We start from the raw sequence: 18,500 nt of genomic DNA, 5'->3' as shown, positions 1-18,500 counted from the left end.
CCCCCAAAAAAATCCTGGATACGCGCCTGCCCCCACCCGCCGCCATTGTATTATCTATCCTTCCGAGAAATTGAAATGTTCTATCATGATTTCCAGAATGTTCTAATCAGCAGAGCGTTCACTCGAAGCGCGTGCAAGAGCAACGAGCGCGGCCCAAGATATACTCTCAGCGAGAAATCCCCCCCATATGTATGATAATTAAGAAGAAGCTAATGGCCAGAGCAATCTTACCTGGGAAGGATGGAAACCATTATACAAATAACCGTCGCACTGACCTGTTGCTAGCCCATGCGCTCCCCCTCCCGAGTCAACTCCCCGACCGAATAGAACTACAGCTCCACCACCGAACGAGAGGAGCGGATCCCTTTTTTCTACATTCCTATCAATACATGCTGAAACGCATTCCGCGCATGAAGGAGTCTTCTGACGATATTTCGATATCACAAATATCATTTATAATCGATGGTGCAGTTTTATTAACTATCGAAGATTTCCGACGCTCCAATTATTTCTTCAATGTCTGTCAGAGACTGGTCCGGCAACACCCTATCAGGGAGTAAGGTCATTTGCTGACACATGGCACAGCCGTTACAGCTGCGCATAGCTCCCAGTACCGGACTTAGGGAGCGATTAAAATCGGCGTCCAGACCATCCCGAATTCGACCTATATTCACCGCGAACAAGTAAACTCAACAACAACCCGAGACGAAGCTTTCGGGTTGTCGAAAAACAGAGAAAACATTTTATTCAGATCTGTACCATCGAAACTGATTACTCGCCAGAAAACTTTCGATATCATGCAGAGCATACGTATCCTACCTCTCGTATCATCGTCCCGTATTCAATAAGATACAATATATACCACAGTGAACCGGGAGCGTGCGCTGACGATGATTGAGCGAAAAACAGATCACAATCAGAGGGACAGACACACATCGGGAATTCGGGAAGCATTCAATACATGGGACCGAAACAGAGCAAAAAATGTTATCAGAAAAGACCTATGGGAGACTAAACAGAGACCATGAGCATATATTGGCCGAATTATGATCATTACCATGGGGAAGAAATATCGAGGGCGACAGAAGGTATATAAAGGATCAAGTATCCCGGTGAAGTGTTTCTGATTTTCCAACAACGAAGAGCGGACACGAGGCGAAAATACAGTGTAGCAATTTCCGCACAGTGAACGGGAAGCGCCCCCCAATGTCGAGGCCAAGTTTGAGACATTCGGTTGCCAATTTGAGACATACGGGAAAGAGACAAGGCGAGTCCCCTTCACCCGGTTCCGAATTCCGGGGAATTCTTGAATCAACCTACATGATGATGAACACACAGGTTATTGTTTTTACCATAAAGTTATGTATTTATCGATAGCGGATCGACCAGAGGATGATCGCGCCGAACGGAGCACGTCCGAAAAACAGCAGAAATGCCGCTCCCCCCGAGAAAAAGTCAAAACTTCTCCGCGAGATCCGACTAGGTAGGGGATGCGGCCAAGTCGAAGGACGCGTCAAATCAAAAACACCAGTAAAACATTAGTCCACACTCTGTTCTCCAATGACTGAAGCTTTTGGTCTAGCTTCGCATCTAGAACTTCACTTAGTTGAGCCATCTGTTCCTTGGTGAACGTTAGAGCCATATTTTGGCCAGAGTGGCACTTTTTCGGGAAATAAACCTCCTGCCGAGCGAATTCGAACACCTTACTCCATGACGGATGAACGCATCCTTCATTGCGAGACGTTTAGAGCGGGGCTGGGTACCGTGTTCCCGAATTTCGTGTTGAGCGACACGAGCGGAGAGATAAATTTGATCGCCTCAAGGGATTCAACGGAGGAGATCTTTGGAATGATCACGGTTGGACAAGGCTACAAGATAAATGCATTCAAGGTGAAAGCCGTGAATCCCCAGTACCGAGCGACAGAACATGAATGCGAGCTCCAGCTCACGAAGGTATTCAACATATCATTGGTCGGATAAAATCATGAATGACAATCGCAGTGCAAAAATCATCATAGGCCATTAAAAGATTCGGGATTTATTCGAAATCTCTATTTGAAGCTGAGTAAACTCGTTCCGATCACGGGAAACGATCTCCCGAAGACTCAGGCGCAAACCACACTTCTGATTGAGTTGCTCTCGAAGCCCGTGAACACGACGGTCGATGTCCTCGTAGTGGTATTCGACGTGAGGCCACCCCAAACTTTCAACTGTCGAGATGGTATCAACCGCGAAAAACAAACGGTTACTGTACTCGACGACTGTATGAAAATGGTGAATCTTGGAATCTGGTCGGAGTTTGTCGGCAAATTAGATGGAAAAGAAGGTGATGCAGTCATTCTAAAGAACCTTCATGTGCGAGATTACAACGGCACAAGACAACCGTCAACAACGACAAACACAATCATCCGTGAAGCGGGAAGGGATGCCGAAGCAGAAAGGCTTCAAAAGTGGTTCAAAACCGACGGATGCTGCCTTGAATTCGAGGAACTCATCCTCCACACTGAAACTGCATAAATCACATTTGATCACTGCGAGTTTATTCCTTCATGAGCAAATCAATTCCACAGATTGCCAAGTGTTTGTTGCGTAAGCGGGATGTTTGCACGCCCCACCAACGGTAGTGCTTGAGCACTCCCTCTCCAGGACTTTTATTAAGGGAAAGGCACCCGTACTCTAGGGTGCCTTTCCCTTCCCTTCTCGCCATGGCGTCAAGCTTAAAAAGTCCCGGGGTCGACGGTATTCGACTGTTACTTTGACTTTAGTCCCACCGGATATTTCGAGATGCTTCTGCAGAACTTTTCTCAATCCTCTTTTACCCCAGAACGGCATGATGGCGTGTCAGTCTATGTACAGCACTTATGTTAGTCCTCCCTCGACACAATTCATCTGCGTCTCCATCGTGGAGCTGAATACTTTGTCGACACGGGATTCGCCAATTCACATGGCGATGATAATTCCTCGAACAATAAGGTCCCTCATTCATATGAATATATTGGAACGTGATGTAGGCCACCGAAACCACGCCGTCTGACTATTTCGCTCTGACTAATATGAATAGAATTTCACAAATTTCCGGGAATTCATATCGTGAATATGAATTTATTCATATTCATTCATGAATATGAATTTGCTCAATTCACGCTCCATACTCTTTACCATCATCTCGCTGCTCTAACAAGGACCTTAAGAGTTCTGCGGATCGCTCCACCCATCTCCTGACTCCTGATCTCACCATGGTCACGGGGGAACGGGAAAGCGGGGGAATGGGAAAGCGGGGAAACGAGAAAGCGGGAAAGCGGGAAAACGGGGAACACGGGGAAGCGGGGAAACGGGAAAACGGGAAAACGCGGGAACGGGGGAACGGGGGAACGGGAAAACGCGGGAACGGGGGAACGGGGGAACGGGGAACGGGACGATTGCGACGTCAACATGGCGTACGCCTGCATCCGTCGCGAGGCGAGGAAGTCGAGCACCTTGCGTGCTCTTACCTGTACTGGCTCTCTCAATCACCCTGTTTAGAAGAGCGCGGGTATGGGGTCCCGTCGTGATTGTCAAGACGAAATTGGCGATTGTCGAGATGGAATTTGTCGAGTGGCAGTATTCTGAAGAGAGTATGTGTGCTCCTTGGAGCGTCTGTCCCGTTTTCCAACAGATTGACCCATGGCGGTTGCGGTCTGTGAAGCTTTTCTGAGTAGGGGTTCCTGATTGGTGGGCGGCACTTAGTGGTTTCGACATCCGTCACACTACTTCCCTTGCATTTGTTTACTTCGAGCAGGGCCTCCATATCTGTGCGACCTAGGACGCAGTCCTACGTCGGAACTTTTTCGGGCTGAACCAAACAGCCAAGGTTTAACGTCCAGGGTACTGTTATTCACATTGCTTCCGAGGACGGATCTATAGAGCGAATGTGCCCGGGAGGATCAAGGCCGAGTACCTGCATATTTCTCCGGCAGCAGGGATCGAACCAACACCGCCTCCCGCGCGAGCGGCGTCGGCGTCGTTGCGGCTATGCACGTTTGCACGAGAAGTGACAAACGCGCTAACCACTCGACCACGCGTCGGTTCGGCTCTAGTCTCCGTGGAGAATTTACAGACGTACATGACTACCGATGGGGACATACAATGTTTCGCTGAGTCGGACTGTTTTGAAGATGAAATCGCGGCCGATTTGTGTAACGGTCCGGGGGGTGTCTTGGAGATACTCGGAAAGGGGAAAAGTCGTTCTGAGCTTGTCTCTAGTTTACTCACTTGGCAGCATACTGCCTGGGTCTCGGGCGATCGAGGAGCCCACCACTAGCACGACCGGCGCCTACGCCAGCCAGAACAAGACTCTGTCAATGTGCACGTTCGCTACGTGTTCCGTGCACCTTGATCTAACGTGCCTATATGATATCTCTGCTTCTGAAACTCGACCACTGCTACCAATTTGATCGCCTGATCAACCTAAACAACCTCTGGTGCCTGGGTGCCTTATTCGGTCGCCTGGGGAAGCCTGGCGGTAGCTCCACCTCCTCTTCAGTTCCGGAGATCGGGACGGAGCCCGTCGGTTCGATCACCGAGCGACATATTGGGCAGCGAATGCCCCGGGTGTTGACCACCGTCCAACGATAGAGGCACGGCCAATACATCAGATGGCCACATGTAGTGACCACTGCGTTGGTCACCCCGTCCATGCAGATCGGACACTGCCATGGCTCCGGATTCGTCAGTGGCATCCGCCTGAGGGGAGCCGGGCCTTGCGGTTCCGCCTGAACCTGCACGTTAACTAAGACGTTTACTCCAACGCCTGCCTCCTCTGCCTCCATGATTGCTCGGAGAGCAGCGACCACCTCTGCCCTTCCTGCCGGGCCTGATGACGCCTGAACACGCGGCGATTCCTCCGACGCCTGTGATGCCTCCTCAGAGCCCGGTGGGGATGGTCCCGGCCTTCTCGGCCCTTCGTACCGCACACAGCTCCTCATGTAGTGGCTCACTTGCCCTGTACAGCGTGCAAGTCACCACACGTGCCCTGCACCTCGTCGATCCCGTCGGATGACGATTATCTAGGCACTACAGGCAGCCCACAACAAGGTCACGGGCCTAAATCGGAATCCATTCCTACGACTCCTTGTCTCTGGTCCTCAGGTATCCCCCACGATGCTGAACGCACGCTCGTGAATAGAAGATGCGTTCCGCTGGAGAAAGCCACGTCTCGCTCTCCAGAGGGTCCTCATCATACTCAGACTGCGCTGCGGATCCGAGTTTTCGGGCAGACGTGTGGCACGCTTTCGAACACCGCGAAATGGAATCCGTCTTCTCCTCGAAAGCCTACAACGACCTTGACAAGCGCAACGAATCCGCAGACTACAACAACGACGGCGACGATGGCTCAAGTTATGCAATAGACGGGTCCAGCAGTGAGGTCGTCGAGAAATCGTTCTACAGCCAGGGTTGTGAGTTCGTAGGGGGTCGACGCGCCATCCTCCAGAAGTCTATGAGTATCGACTCGAAAATCACCTCACAGCGAATCACGCTCTTACCCTCTCTCCCACTCGGGAGCACGCAGAGTCCTCCGCTCACTTCTACCGACGGAAAGTATCCTCTGTCGATTCGACCGCAGAATCTCAAGACAAGATTACTCGAATGTCACATCCACCAGAGTCGGCTTGGCATCCGGACCATCATCAAGAGCGTTTCCTCTGACATGCCCGTGAGGAATATTGAGTCTCAATTGAACCGTGTCCGGAACGACGTTTCTACGTCCAACGTCGTCTTCAACGGAACCTATCCTATCGACTTGCCCTTCTCGGCGCAACAGAGAGGAAGATTCTCAGTACCTAACACTCCGCATCGGAACACGCGCCGCGATTTCGAACGGCAGCCTTGAGCCCGAGCCAAATGTGGTGACTTCAATCTACAGTTCTGGCAGCCCTGTATAGTAGAGAACGAGTGTGCCTCCTGCGCAAATAGTCTATGAAGAACAATGTCCGCCGATACCGTGGCTGGCGGAAATGTCCGATAGTTAGAGACCCACTCCTTGACTCCCGTAATGCCTTCGTTATGAAGAAGCCGATGGTGTCCTCTAATTGATCCCATCTTATGCCAAGTTATTTGGCTCCTTGCTGTCTGAATTCGTACTCACGTCTGGAAATGTCACGGTCTCTTCGAATACCTCCGCGAATGCCTCGGACTTGGTAAGCCATTCCCCGAGACGACCTTTACCCGCTTGGAATATTCCGAAGGGATCCTTCCTGCGGCGCTTCCCGGGAAACTGCCCCCCAGATTCTTGCCTAGAGGCTGATTGACCTGGAGAAATACAGAGAGGCCAGAGGAACCGCGAGAATGTTCGATGTTTTTGCTGTATTTTGAACTATAGAGATTCCTTCTCGATATCGGCTGTGACTACGTATATGGCGTCTGAGTGAGACGTAAGAGAACTTGAATTATATGTCCGGCAGCAGGTTTGGTCCGTGGTGGAGTAAGTCCTTCAAGGAGACTTTGTCCGTCGATATCGCACCAGCGTCTTCAACCATGCGAGTCTTTTCTCCAGATGAGCAGTCCGGGGACGATTAAATTTCGCGAGGGAATAGAATAAGCGGGTTCGCCGAGTCCCCTCGGCGCTGCTGATGCCACGCATACCATCTCGACATAACTTGCGATATCATCGTCGATTGTCTCCAGCGTTTCCGGATCCTTCGATAGGCTTCTGAGTAGGCGGTAGGTCTTCCCCTGGTGGGTGATTCGTTATCTTCGATCGTCTCGAGGTTGTCTTCGACGGGAAGGCTTATGGAGAGTCGCCCTTCATGAGTCTCTTGACTGAGCAACGAAAAAACTGTTCTAGTTCCGCGTCTAGCTAATTCGTTTCCTCGCCGATCGCTTATTTTGTTTTTATCTCGAGGAGTTCTGAATTCCACATGGATTCAATGTCCTCCACCGTGGACACCTTCCTGCTATTCGCCGAGTTTTCTCATTTCTCAAGTCTCCACGGCTATTGAACCATGAGCTGGACGCGCACAGTGAATGGGAAGCCGACTACCCTTCCTCGGCAGTGTCTCCATGGAAGAGCCAACCGAGTTTCATCAGCGAGGCTGACAAGAATTGGGTCAAGAAGCTGAGCAAAATGGATGGAACACAATGAAGCGGTCATTTCCCAGCGTAACCTCTGACTCGATTTCTGTCTTGCTGATACTAACAGAAAACGATCTCAAGATCTCTCCCACTGGGACCTACCAGCTCTCCCAATCCGAGTCGTATCCCGCTGAACTGCTGAACGATGACACCACCATAAAAATTGAGGTCGCACCGAGACCAAAAAAATGTCCTCAAAGTAGAGGTTCTGCCGCGACATGTGAGGGGCAACACCTACAGGTTTTACATCGATCACGAGCTCGGAACGCTCGGCGACACACAATCAAGCGACACCCTTGCCAGGGTGCCGACGGGGCTCGGACGGTGGGTTGCTGCTCACACGGCTCATGATCTCCGCCTCGAAACTCGCATCCACCTGCTCATCGCACGCGCAGGCAAAGTGGCTAACTTCGTTCTCCGGGCCTCCTCCGCCAAGCTGCCGGCGGTTTGTATGTGGGCTCGAGTTGGAATTCTGGATTCCCGCGTCGTGTTTTCCGCCAACTTGAATTGCTTTGTTCTGGGCAGCATTGACACTAATAGTAGGTGGAGTCGATGGTCAACCCTTACCGTGGTGTGGTGGACACTATGTAAGCTTTGGATGTTATAATAAAGATTACTGGGTTTGTAAACTTGCTCCTATGACTCCCCGACATCAAGTTCAAATCACGCGCGCTCGAGCGGTGACGAGACCGAAGCGACAGTAGCGACGGCGCGCGGACTACTGGTTCCAAGTAGAAGTCAGTCGACGTCGCGTGTGCGCCAAAGTCTTAGAAAATCGATTCGTCTGTCTTCAGGTATTTTCTAACCATGTGCCTGATAGCGATTAGCTATTCAACATAAGGATCAGAAGATAAATCAACGTCTCTCCGCAGCGAATCGATCGTCTTCGAAGAAATCTCTTACAGTTTTTGTTAATTTTCACTCGGAGGACAATAACGGACTGGATTGCTGGTAGCTTCTACGCAAGCGCAAGTAGGGGGAGAAAGTCTCGATGCGGTTCACTCGGGTTGCAAACAACAACTTCTTTATTCTGAAACTCTATCGTCGCGACGTCGGCGTCGGCCGTCGCGGGTGTTCGACCCCCAATGCCGCCAAGCGCCTATCGCTGATACTACTGTCGCTTTAAAAACTCGAGATTTTTAACTGGTTTAAAGGCACCCACCGTCTAGTTTATTTCGAACGCGTTATCAGCACGAGAAGCTGTGTGAGCCACCTGCTGAGAATCGCTGCTCCGAGTACCCGAGGCTCAACTCCAAGACATCCGTAAGTTGCAGGTAGTGATCGAGTAGATAAAGTAGCCCTCTAAACATTCCGACGGGGAGCGGAATGTCTCAGCGGACAGGGGCAGACGAGTCGACGGTGAAACCGACGGCGACGCCCTGTGCGGTGACGGTGGATAATCCGAATTTCAAGATGACATCGCTTTGCTTTGTCGGGATTCGGTGTAAATAACATGGCCTGGGGGCGATTGCCACCCATACCCATGTACAGCGAAACCTGTCTAATGGGACCACCCGCGGTACCAGCGGAAAGTGGTCCTATAACTCAGGTGGTCACATGAGAGAGGTTTTATGCATATTTCTCCCCGGAAAAACCGAATTGCCCTGCTCCCGTGATGTTCATCGAAAGATACGCACGCCGTGAATTCAGTTACGGAATTATTTTATTCTGCCAACAAGGAAGTCGTTTCCCCTCAAGTAAGTCCCTCTCTAGAAAAACAAGGAGTCGAGGAGGCTTTGTCGCATGCTTCTTTGCTTGCTCGATATTATCAACTCTTGAAATTGTTTCTCGCAGTCTTAGAGCGCAAGCTGTGTTCTCTCTGTCAGAGCTGTCGACGACGACGCGAATACTTTGAGAGTCTCAACGGCTGGGAGTGCCTCGTGGGGAGTAGGCGGTTCGACAGGCTCGCCAGGGACTGTTTCCTAAACATCAGCTTCCGGTGGATCTAAGGACTCGACTCCCGGGCAGGGATAATCGGTTCCAAAACACTCGATCTCTTCTACGAAAAAAGGTTCTGATAGGCCGGCTTGTTCACTCAGTTGAAGAACGTCGGCATCGTCGTCCACCGCGGCTTCTGTCATTGCGACGATCCCTCGACACGGTATACCACAGCGACTGAAACATCCGGCGATCGTCTCCTCCCGAACGTTTGACCATGCTCGGCTGACCCATCGGACGGCCCCGAGGACGTTTATTTTTTTCGGGAGCTCCGTGGCACCATCACACTCATCCATTCTGCTGACCAACCAGCCCAGCAACAATTTCCTATAATGAATCCTGGAGGATTGAATGACCCCTTGATCCAGTGGTTGAAGCTCACTTGTTACGTTCGGCGGCAGGAACAAGAGCTTCACGTTGCTCATGGAACGTTGCGCATGACAAGGCGCGTTGTCCAGAATGAGGAGAACGTTCCTGTTTTGGCGCTCAATATACGAGTTGAACTTCGATAACCACGTCTTGAATATCTTGCTGGTCATCCACGCTTCCGTGTTTGCCTCCAAAAAAATACCGCTCCGCTTTATGCCCTGTCCTTTGAAGCAACGCGGATTGAGATATTTCCATATGACCAACGGTGGAAATTTCTCTCCGGCAGGTCGACAGCAGAGGGCGATCGAGAGCCTCTCTTTGGCGACTTTGCCGCCGCGGCAGGCCCTGCCTTTTTCCACAAGTGATTTATTGGGTAAAGAGCGGGAAAACAAGCCATCCATGTTGAAAATGTCTCTCGGGCTGAAGTCTCCAATCAAGTCAGGAAGCCTCAGAATCCAGCTCTCCACAACGTTTCCGTCGATTACACAGGTGAAAAGCGGTCCCGGTTCATGGGAAAGGTGGTCCTTGGTCTCGTCACTCAGGTGGTCCCGATGCGTGTCGATTGTGCCATTGGTTCCTATGGCTCACAGAATCGGTGCCGGAGTAAAGTGGTCCGATACCTCAGGTGGTCCCATTGCACGGTGCTCCGCTTAGACAGGTTTCACTGTACCTGAAACATGACCTAGACCAGTGCTTCCCAAAGTTTTTCTTCCACGGAACCCCGGGGTTCCGTAGGGGTTCCGCAGGTAGACTTTGGGGTTCCGCGGAACCCAGTTTGGGAAACACTGACCTAGACGTCTGGAAGGTTGTCAGTGGTGAGACAAAGCCGCAAGAGATCATTCCACCTGCGACAGAACTGACTCCAAATCAGTTGATACTGCAGGGGAAGTCCGATAGCAACAGCCTCAAGGAACTTCAAATCCTTTATGCCTCTATCGATGCGAATCTCATTCTCTCTCTGTTCTGCAACGAGAAGCAAACGTTTACATCCAATGAAATCAGGACGAAGCCACAGGAACATTTCAAGAGAACTTCGGGATTGATGAAAGAAGGGTCTGTCTCTGAGCGGAACTCTGGCCTACGACCCGGAAAACGGTATGACCTTCGAGCGTTGGCGTTGGTTCAGACAAAATGAACAATATCTTGCCTCGCATTGTAACTCCGACGAGGAGCGCGCCCAGCTCGTGCTAAAGTCGCTGGGTCCGGAGGAGAACAATCAACTCCTTGGCCGGACTTCAACGAAGCAACCTGAGGAGAAGACCTACCAGGAGCTGATCACGGCCTTGAAGTCAATGATCGGCAACTCCAAGTCGCTTTTTCGACGGCGACATGATACACTGTTGAACGTCCGGCATGCTCCAGGCGAAAGAATGGAGGAAATCGTCAACGCGACCAAGCTCTGTGGAGACGATTTTGAGTTCAACAAGCTCACTCTGGACAATTTTAACATATTCATTATGCTGCTACAACTAGGTGATCCGTCGTATAAGAACCTAGGCGGCGTCATCATGCGAGCAGTGGATGAGAAGCCGGATTTGACGCTCGAAGAACTTCGTTCAAAAATCAGAGGGTTTGAGACTCGATCGGAGGACACTCTAGTAGATCAACACAGCTCAAGGGCGGCGAAGGAAGAGCCCGTAGTCTTCCATGCAAGCGCGGCGCAAAGGAAATCTCCGCCGAAATTCGTGAAACGGAAAGTTAACGCCGGCGCCGTCGGGAGACAGACGGGTGAGTCACGCTCCTATGCCGGCTGTGGTAGGAGTGATCATCCTCGCAAACAGTGTCGTTTCCGAGACGCGGTCTGTAATTCGTGCAAGCGGACCGGTCATATCGCGAAGGTTTGCAATTCAGCGCAAAAAAAAACACGCAAAAAAAGACAGATTTCAACAGCCCCCCCGTTCACGTGATCGTAGTACTGTATATAATATTCTAGCGACGTTACAGACAGAATAAACTGCTGAGAAACACGGCCAGCTGAAGCTCTCTAATCGAGTAATCTAATCTCTGGGAAATCCTACTCTAGAAGCTAAGAGACCATTTACCTATGCTACCGATGTCAGGTATCAGCCTCAGATGTCACAGGTATTTTGAGATGGTCCAATCTTCGAATGTCGTTGTCTCGTGGGAATGAGATGCATCCAACTTTTGAAGATGAAGGAATCTGAATCTCGGATCAAGATTCATATGCCAGGAAAGAGATTTTCCGTCCTACAAGTATATAAGAGGATACGTTCGGTCTCACAATTAGACAGTCATGACCTACGAGAACTACTCTCAATCCGGGATGGAGATGTCAGTTGTCGAAGAACCTGTTGAAGATGTTCACCCTGTCATCCCAAGAAGGGAAACTCAGGTTTCTCAATCACGATCGAGGTTTTGGAACCGATGGATTGTTTCCGGGTCCATCCTGGCATCAATCATCCTAGTACTCTCAATCTCCCTGATCTCTATCACAGCATCCTGGGCGACGACCATCGGTGAGCTTTCCTTGCAACCGGTGATGTTTTTCAGGTTGTAGCGCACGAGTGACGTTTTCTTTGTTTGTTGTCCGGAGAAGTCCATTATTATCACGGATCACCTCGCCAATCATTTGAACATCAGTCGAACTGTCCCGGCTCATCATCACCAGCCCCCGCTCCCGCGATTGATTGGAATCCGTGGGAGGGCTTGTACCACGAGGAAGGTTCGAGTCGAGACATCTTTCCTCTGAGACAGTTCAGATGTCTTCCAAGGATGATCTGGCTGATCTGCAGCCCCCCTCTGGATCGGAAGTGTGTTCTCCGACCGAAGAATCGAGTGGCCAGGCGGAGAAGTATCCAGTTCACATCATGGAGCCGAGAAGCGTACGAGAGCTGTACACGATCGTAGGTAACATCAGTGACTGTGATCAAAGTGAATGGTATCTGTCCATGGAATAAACAATGAAGTTTGATCCGACTAGTTTTCTCTGACGTCACTCTGTGGTTTCGCGAATAGTTTCGCGCGGAGTAGGAAGGAAACTTCTTTTTTGACGTTTTTCTGGGCTAACATAGCTTATAACTTATAACGGTGCATCATTCGATTTAACAGATTACACTTTAGAGGTTGGAACAATTTTCTCTGAGAGATTTTTGTATAAACAGGGGGGGCTATCCATTGTTTCGTTATCCAGTCTTCGATTGGATTTCGGATAGCCGATTCAATGCCAGAGAGCCGAGAATAAGAGGAGAAGCGATCGAAGACGACAGCAGAGCAGGCGCAGGCGAGCATCCCGAGTTCAATCAAGGACCAGAAGATCGACCAGGAGGTGCAGCCGCGGTCGGTCGGTCGTTCGGGACGAAAGCGTTCGGCGGGAGCAAGGATCCCGGCGCAGCATTCGTAGGCGCCGGGGGAGTCAGGTGTCCCGCAAGTCAAGGAGGGAACCCGAGCGAGAGGAGTCTCGAATGAAAGAGACTCGCGGCGACGGCGGACGGCGCCGATATGAGGGCCGTCGGAGCCGGGGGTCCGCTGAGGAGGGCGGCCGCACCGTTCTCTACGAGCGGTTCTCCACCGAGTCGCCCGCCCCCAGCAAGTATCGCCATCTCCTGGGGCGGGCGGCGAAGGTGGGGGGCCGCTCTAGCGGTCGCCCTCTTCACGGCCCTCGTGAAGCTCCAGGGCTTGATCGGTTTGTCCCTTCTGACGCCCGATTTTTTCCTGTATATATGTTCATGCTGAAATATGGAGTTCCCGAACTCTGTTCTTGTTTGTCAGAAAGCTCCGACGCATATATCTAATAAGCCAGCTGCTGAATAGACACAATCAGATACTTTTCTAGTTCAGAGACCTAGTTCTAAAACTCGGTAAATTCCGGATGTAAATCTAGGACGTTCACTCTCTCTACCTACTGGATCCTAGACACAAATATCATCCTATATATTCAACGAATAAACGAATAGAGTTACTCTCTGCTCTGTGACCACACAGAAGGCATCCTCGTCATTCTGAAGTCTGAATTCTGTCCTCCCCCTGGTATCCCGACTGATCTAGTGAAGTTTCCACTCACGGAAATTCCTATCATTATCTTTCATGGCCAGAGCGCCTCCATCTGATTCGAGTATTGGCGCGTATCTTGCGTACCATTTCTCGAACGTGTGTCCGTTTTCCGGCTTGAAGGTAAATTTAGGGATTCTACTGTTGAGATGGTCCATGATGGTGTACCCTGAGGTGCTCGCCGTTTGTTTAGGGGCCAGTACGAGGAGAGCTTCCCTTACTGCTGTGGACACGATCCGTTGCACGTCTTCCGCCGTGAAAGTCATTTTGTTTCCACGGTATTGTCCACACTCGTTGAGCTACACTAACGCTGATGGTGAATTTTTCTCACTGCTTGTTTTGGTTGAGTCCGAAAAATCTTCGTCGCCACTGTTGTAACTTGCTGGATGGTCAGGAGATGATCCGTTGGGATCGGAACGATGGATTGAGAACACGACCTTAACCGTCCGAGAGTCGGACACCGAATGTGTAAAATGTGTGTCTACCTTTTATTCTCTCTCTCTCGCGGCACGCCTGCTCTTAGCAGGCGGAAATACAATCTGGAGAAATTAAATGACACGCGCGTAATTTTGTATGGGATGGATCCCTAACACTCTCTCCCTCTAGGATTCTAGAGCCGGCTAGGCTCTAGAGCAGAGGTTCCCAAACGGGGCTCCGCGGAACCCAAGGGTTCCGCGGCGGATTGCGCGGAACCCCTGCTGAACCCCTAGGGCAGGGGTGTCAAAGTCAAATCTTCGGCGGGCCACGAAGGAGCACTGGGAGAAGCCGGTGGGCCACATTCAAAGATTTTTCCGACCTTATTCTTGATTCACGTTGTTTGAGCGGAGAGATCGGAAAGCTGGAGGCAAGCACATATTATATGCATGATGGGTCACAATTGATTCTCGATTTTTCAGAGTCGACTCGTTCTATTCGTGATTCGAAATTTACCAGGATATAATCCTATGGAATTCCTAAGGATCAGCCGCGCGCCACGAGAAAATCTTTCGCGGGCCACCTCTTTGACCCCCCTGCCCTAGGGGTTCCGTGGAAGGAAAAGTTTGGGAACCACTGCTCTAGAGGATTCTAGAGCCGGGTACAATTGAGACAGAGGAAGCCAGCGCTAAAGGTACAGGAAGGGCGAAGAAAAGCCTCAAGAGCCTCCTTGAATTACTTGCTAACATGAACAAGGCCTATATCCAAAGATTCCTGAATCTCCGAAACATCTTGAGCTTTGTGTGTTCAGAATAAACTAGACGGTGGATGCTTTTAAACCCAGTTCTCTTTATTCTAATATCCGAAGCTTATACATATAGTGTCCACCACACCGTGGTAAGGCTAAACCTTCCACCCAACACACCATGTCGACATCCACATCGCGGCCAGCGGCAGAGCATATATTTAACGAAAGACATTTTTCGACATGGTCCAAGGCGGTGAGAACGATTGCTTACGTTCTCAGATTCTCGAAGAATTGTAGGTCTAGAGACAATGTCGGACTCGGATCCGCAATAAGCGCATCAGAATACGCGGCGGCAGAGAAAACATTGATGAGAGACATACAGAAAAATTGCTTCCCCAGGGAGATCAGCTCCGGCTGTAAAAAACTATCGAGAACAAGCAGAATCTTCCTCTACGCTCCCATAGTGGACGAGGATGGAGTTATACGATGCCGATCTCGCTTAGAGAAATCGGGGGACCTTTCGTTCGGCGAGAAATTCCCGATCCTTCTGGACGGAAAAATTACTTCGTACAATTGCTGATAGCACAGATTCACGAGACCGTTTGCAAGCATGCTCAGGGCATATCTATTAATCAACACTACGTACGTTCTGAGTTTCTGATTCTGAGGGCTAGGAGCTCGGTTACCAGGGTCCTAAAAAACTGCAGGCTATGCGCGCGGTTCAGAGCAAAGGCCGGTGCGGAGGCCACACCACCGCTACCTGCTTTCCGTATCGAACAAGCGCCACCATTCAGCGTGACAGGGATCGACTTCGCGGGTCCCCTCACAGTGAGGGACAACCAGGGCAATAAGTTCAAGGGTTACATAGCATTATTTGTACCCGCTTACACGCGGTGTCCACCTAGAGGCGACCCCAGATTTATCCACATTCGAGTTGACATGCCGGTGCCGTCTAAAAGCGCTCAAAGACTGAATGTGCTCGCTTGTCTAAGCGCTTTGACTGAATGCGCTCATGACAGGATGCGCTTATGACTCGATGCGCGCGGGACTGAATGCGCTTTGACTATACGCGCTCATGACTAAATGCGCTCGGGACTGAATGCACTGAAATATTTTTTGCGCTCAAGGATGAGTTGCGCTCATGCTAAGTGCGCTCAAGGATGAGTTGCGCTCATGGAAAGTGCGCTCATGACAAATGCGCTCATGACTTGACGCGCTCCAATCGTTGTTGAGAGCAATATGGAGGAAAAACGAAACAAACGCTGAAACCAACCTCGTGCTCTTCCCCCTAGTCACCGCCCATCTCCCCCCTCGCTTCTCCCACTCTATGGAACGATACCGCGCTCGTTCCCGTGGACTCGGCCAAGTGCCTGGGTATCACACTCAGTTCTAATCTCCCCTGGAATATTCATGTTCAAAGCCTGCGTAAAAACTCAGCTCAATCACCTTCTGTATTCACCGCCTCCGACGGCTTGGTTTCGCTCGTTCCCACCTCCTCCTTGTATTCAGACTCCTGTCCTCCAGCACTCTAGCCTACGGCATATGCTCTTGGGGCTCGGCCCCTGTGAGTACTCTTTCAACACTACAATCTGCCCAGAACAATGCGCTCAGAGCCGTTCTCGGGCTCCATTCCGCGCTTCCGTTAGGCGCTGTTACAAAAAATTCGGCCTTCTTTCCCTGTCACAGCTTTTTGCCTATCGTATTTCTTGCATCGCTTTTCTCGGTATTCGCAATCGTCTCCCTAGTTTCCTCTGCCTACCTCTCAGAGTTGTAACCTCCGCTCGACGACACCACCCACTCGCTCTCGCGCTGACCGGTGCTCGAACCAGACTCACCAAGTCCTCTTCTCGCTCCCTTATCCCCGTCGTGTGGGATTCGCTACCGACCGAGACGCGTGCCGCCAGCAGCTGCCCTCGATTCAAACGCTTTCTCAAAACTCATTTGTTAAACTGCCAGGTCGCACCATCATCTAGTCTAACCTAGTCCTCATCGCTCCATTCCACCTGGTATCTCTGTGTTGCACACCAAGGGGTCATGATTGCTGTCGACATTCGCCACGACTACACCGCAATAAATCATGTTATGTTACGACGGTCCCTCACTTGTTTGTGAAATCCATGGAGCTCATATATCCTGATGGCATCCAATACAACCACGTTCTACTTTTCGCCACAGATGGCGCGCGATTCATGAAGAAAGCTGCTGGGAGTCTAAAAGTCCTCTTCCCACGCATGATCCACATAACATGCCTTGCGCATGGACTTCACCGAGTGAGCGAGCAAGTTCGCACGGAGTTTCGCAAAGTCGATAAATAGGTCGACAGTCGCCAGTACGGAGGCGATTTTTCTGAAAGCCCCGGCCCCGTCTAGAATTGCTCTCTCCAAGCAGAAACTCAGCCTGCTTTCCCCCCTCCCCCGCAAACCCATAGTAACCAGGTGGGGATCATGAATCTTAGTAATGCAATACTATGCGGCTAACTTCCACGGTCTTAAGAACTTCGTGTGTTCTGAATTAAGCGAAGGTGACGCAGCAGCCATCAACGTCGCTCAGCGGCTCTTCGAAGACCCCACGGTGGAGGCGGGAGTCATCGCAATTGCATCCAACTTCTCGGACCTACCGAGAACGATCACCGCACTTGGAGAACCCGGACTATCGTTGGAGGAGTCTACACAGAAAGTTGAGAACCTACGCGGGGATCAGGCACCTGCCCATGAACCTGAAGGAGATCTACGATAAATTCGAGCAGGTGATCGATGGAAACGTGCGGTATGTCGAGCTTTGCCGAATCCGGGATGTACTCCGCGGAATCAGCCCCCGCCCTGCAGTCGCACAGTGGGGCCAAATCACATTTTAGGTGGACAAAATTATTTTTATTTTTTTGCCGCATGGTAGGCTTGCCTCCATCCGGGAAACGCATGATTACAGCATATATAGCTAATTTTTATTGACGGAAACGACGAAGTCACCGAAACTGCAGACTCAAGCTAGAGATTATCGGATGATTCGCTGGAACTGTCTGAGGCGACCGAGCTTTCGGGATCATCGGCAGATTCGATTGGTACGGCCTCTGCTTCCCTTCCGGCTGAGTTAAGCAAAGCTTCCACCTGTGGATCGACTTTTTTGGGCCGCCTTTTGGGAGGGGGTCGAGTTCTTACTATCAAGGGATCCGAGGAAATGAGCAACATGCTCAAGAGATCAGAATTAGTATTTTCTCGGGAATTTTTCCTGGTATTTTCCAATCTATTGCGCCGACAGTCCTTGTTCCGTGCTTCTTGAGCTTCTTCTGTCATCATGCCGACCGGGAGGGGAAGGTATTTGATGACCCGAGGGCTGTGGTCTAGGATTTTACGAACACTCGGCGTTGCTGGGTGCCACGGATACAGCTCTTGCAGAACTTGCTCCGTCTCTTTCACGAATATCTCGAACTTCTCGATGTTCACTTCGTTTTTCGAACAGAGAGTCCGGAGAATAACACGGAATCCGGTTATTAGGCTCTCGTCGAGGTCGGTGATCGCAGAAGTCACACTTGAATTCTCGAAAAAATTTCTCCCCGTGTTCCCATCATTCGAATTTCCCACTCCGGGCTTCGGCTGATCCACATTAAGTCCGAGTCTCTCTTTGAATTGTCGCTGGATATTGAACTTCCGCGCTTTCATTTGCTCGAACTCCCGTCTTGAGAGTCTCTTCTTCTTCAGTTCAATTCGGTATGCAATTTCATTCATTTCTCCTTTATTGAAAAGGGGTTTAAGTTTGTTACATAAGTTTACATCTTCGTTCAATTTCTCGGCAAGTCTCCATGCGAATGAGTTATTTACAACGAAGGTCTGAGCCAGTTCATGCGGGTGGGCAGATAGACCTCTGCGGAGGTCATTTGGAATAATAGATATGAATACATTTAGTTCGTTTTGCATTG

The 18,500-nt window shown here is 50.6% G+C and overlaps 1 protein-coding gene across 1 annotated transcript; it reads left to right on the top strand.

Annotated features, from left to right (window-relative positions):
* Positions 1-1,710: 1,710 nt before the first annotated feature.
* LOC100909302 (replication factor A protein 1-like) lies at positions 1,711-2,517 on the top strand. Its single transcript, XM_003741501.1, has 2 exons — positions 1,711-1,953; positions 2,062-2,517. The coding sequence occupies exons 1-2, from the start codon at positions 1,711-1,713 to the stop codon at positions 2,515-2,517; spliced, it is 699 nt and encodes a 232-aa protein (XP_003741549.1).
* The last annotated feature ends 15,983 nt before the right edge of the window (positions 2,518-18,500 follow it).

This window comes from Galendromus occidentalis, unplaced genomic scaffold, assembly GCF_000255335.2.
Source record: "Galendromus occidentalis unplaced genomic scaffold, Mocc_1.1 scf7180000077183, whole genome shotgun sequence".
Lineage (NCBI taxonomy): Eukaryota > Metazoa > Arthropoda > Arachnida > Mesostigmata > Phytoseiidae > Galendromus > Galendromus occidentalis.
The sequence above is the reverse complement of the archived record's forward strand: the minus strand, read 5'-3'. Positions and strand labels throughout refer to the sequence as shown.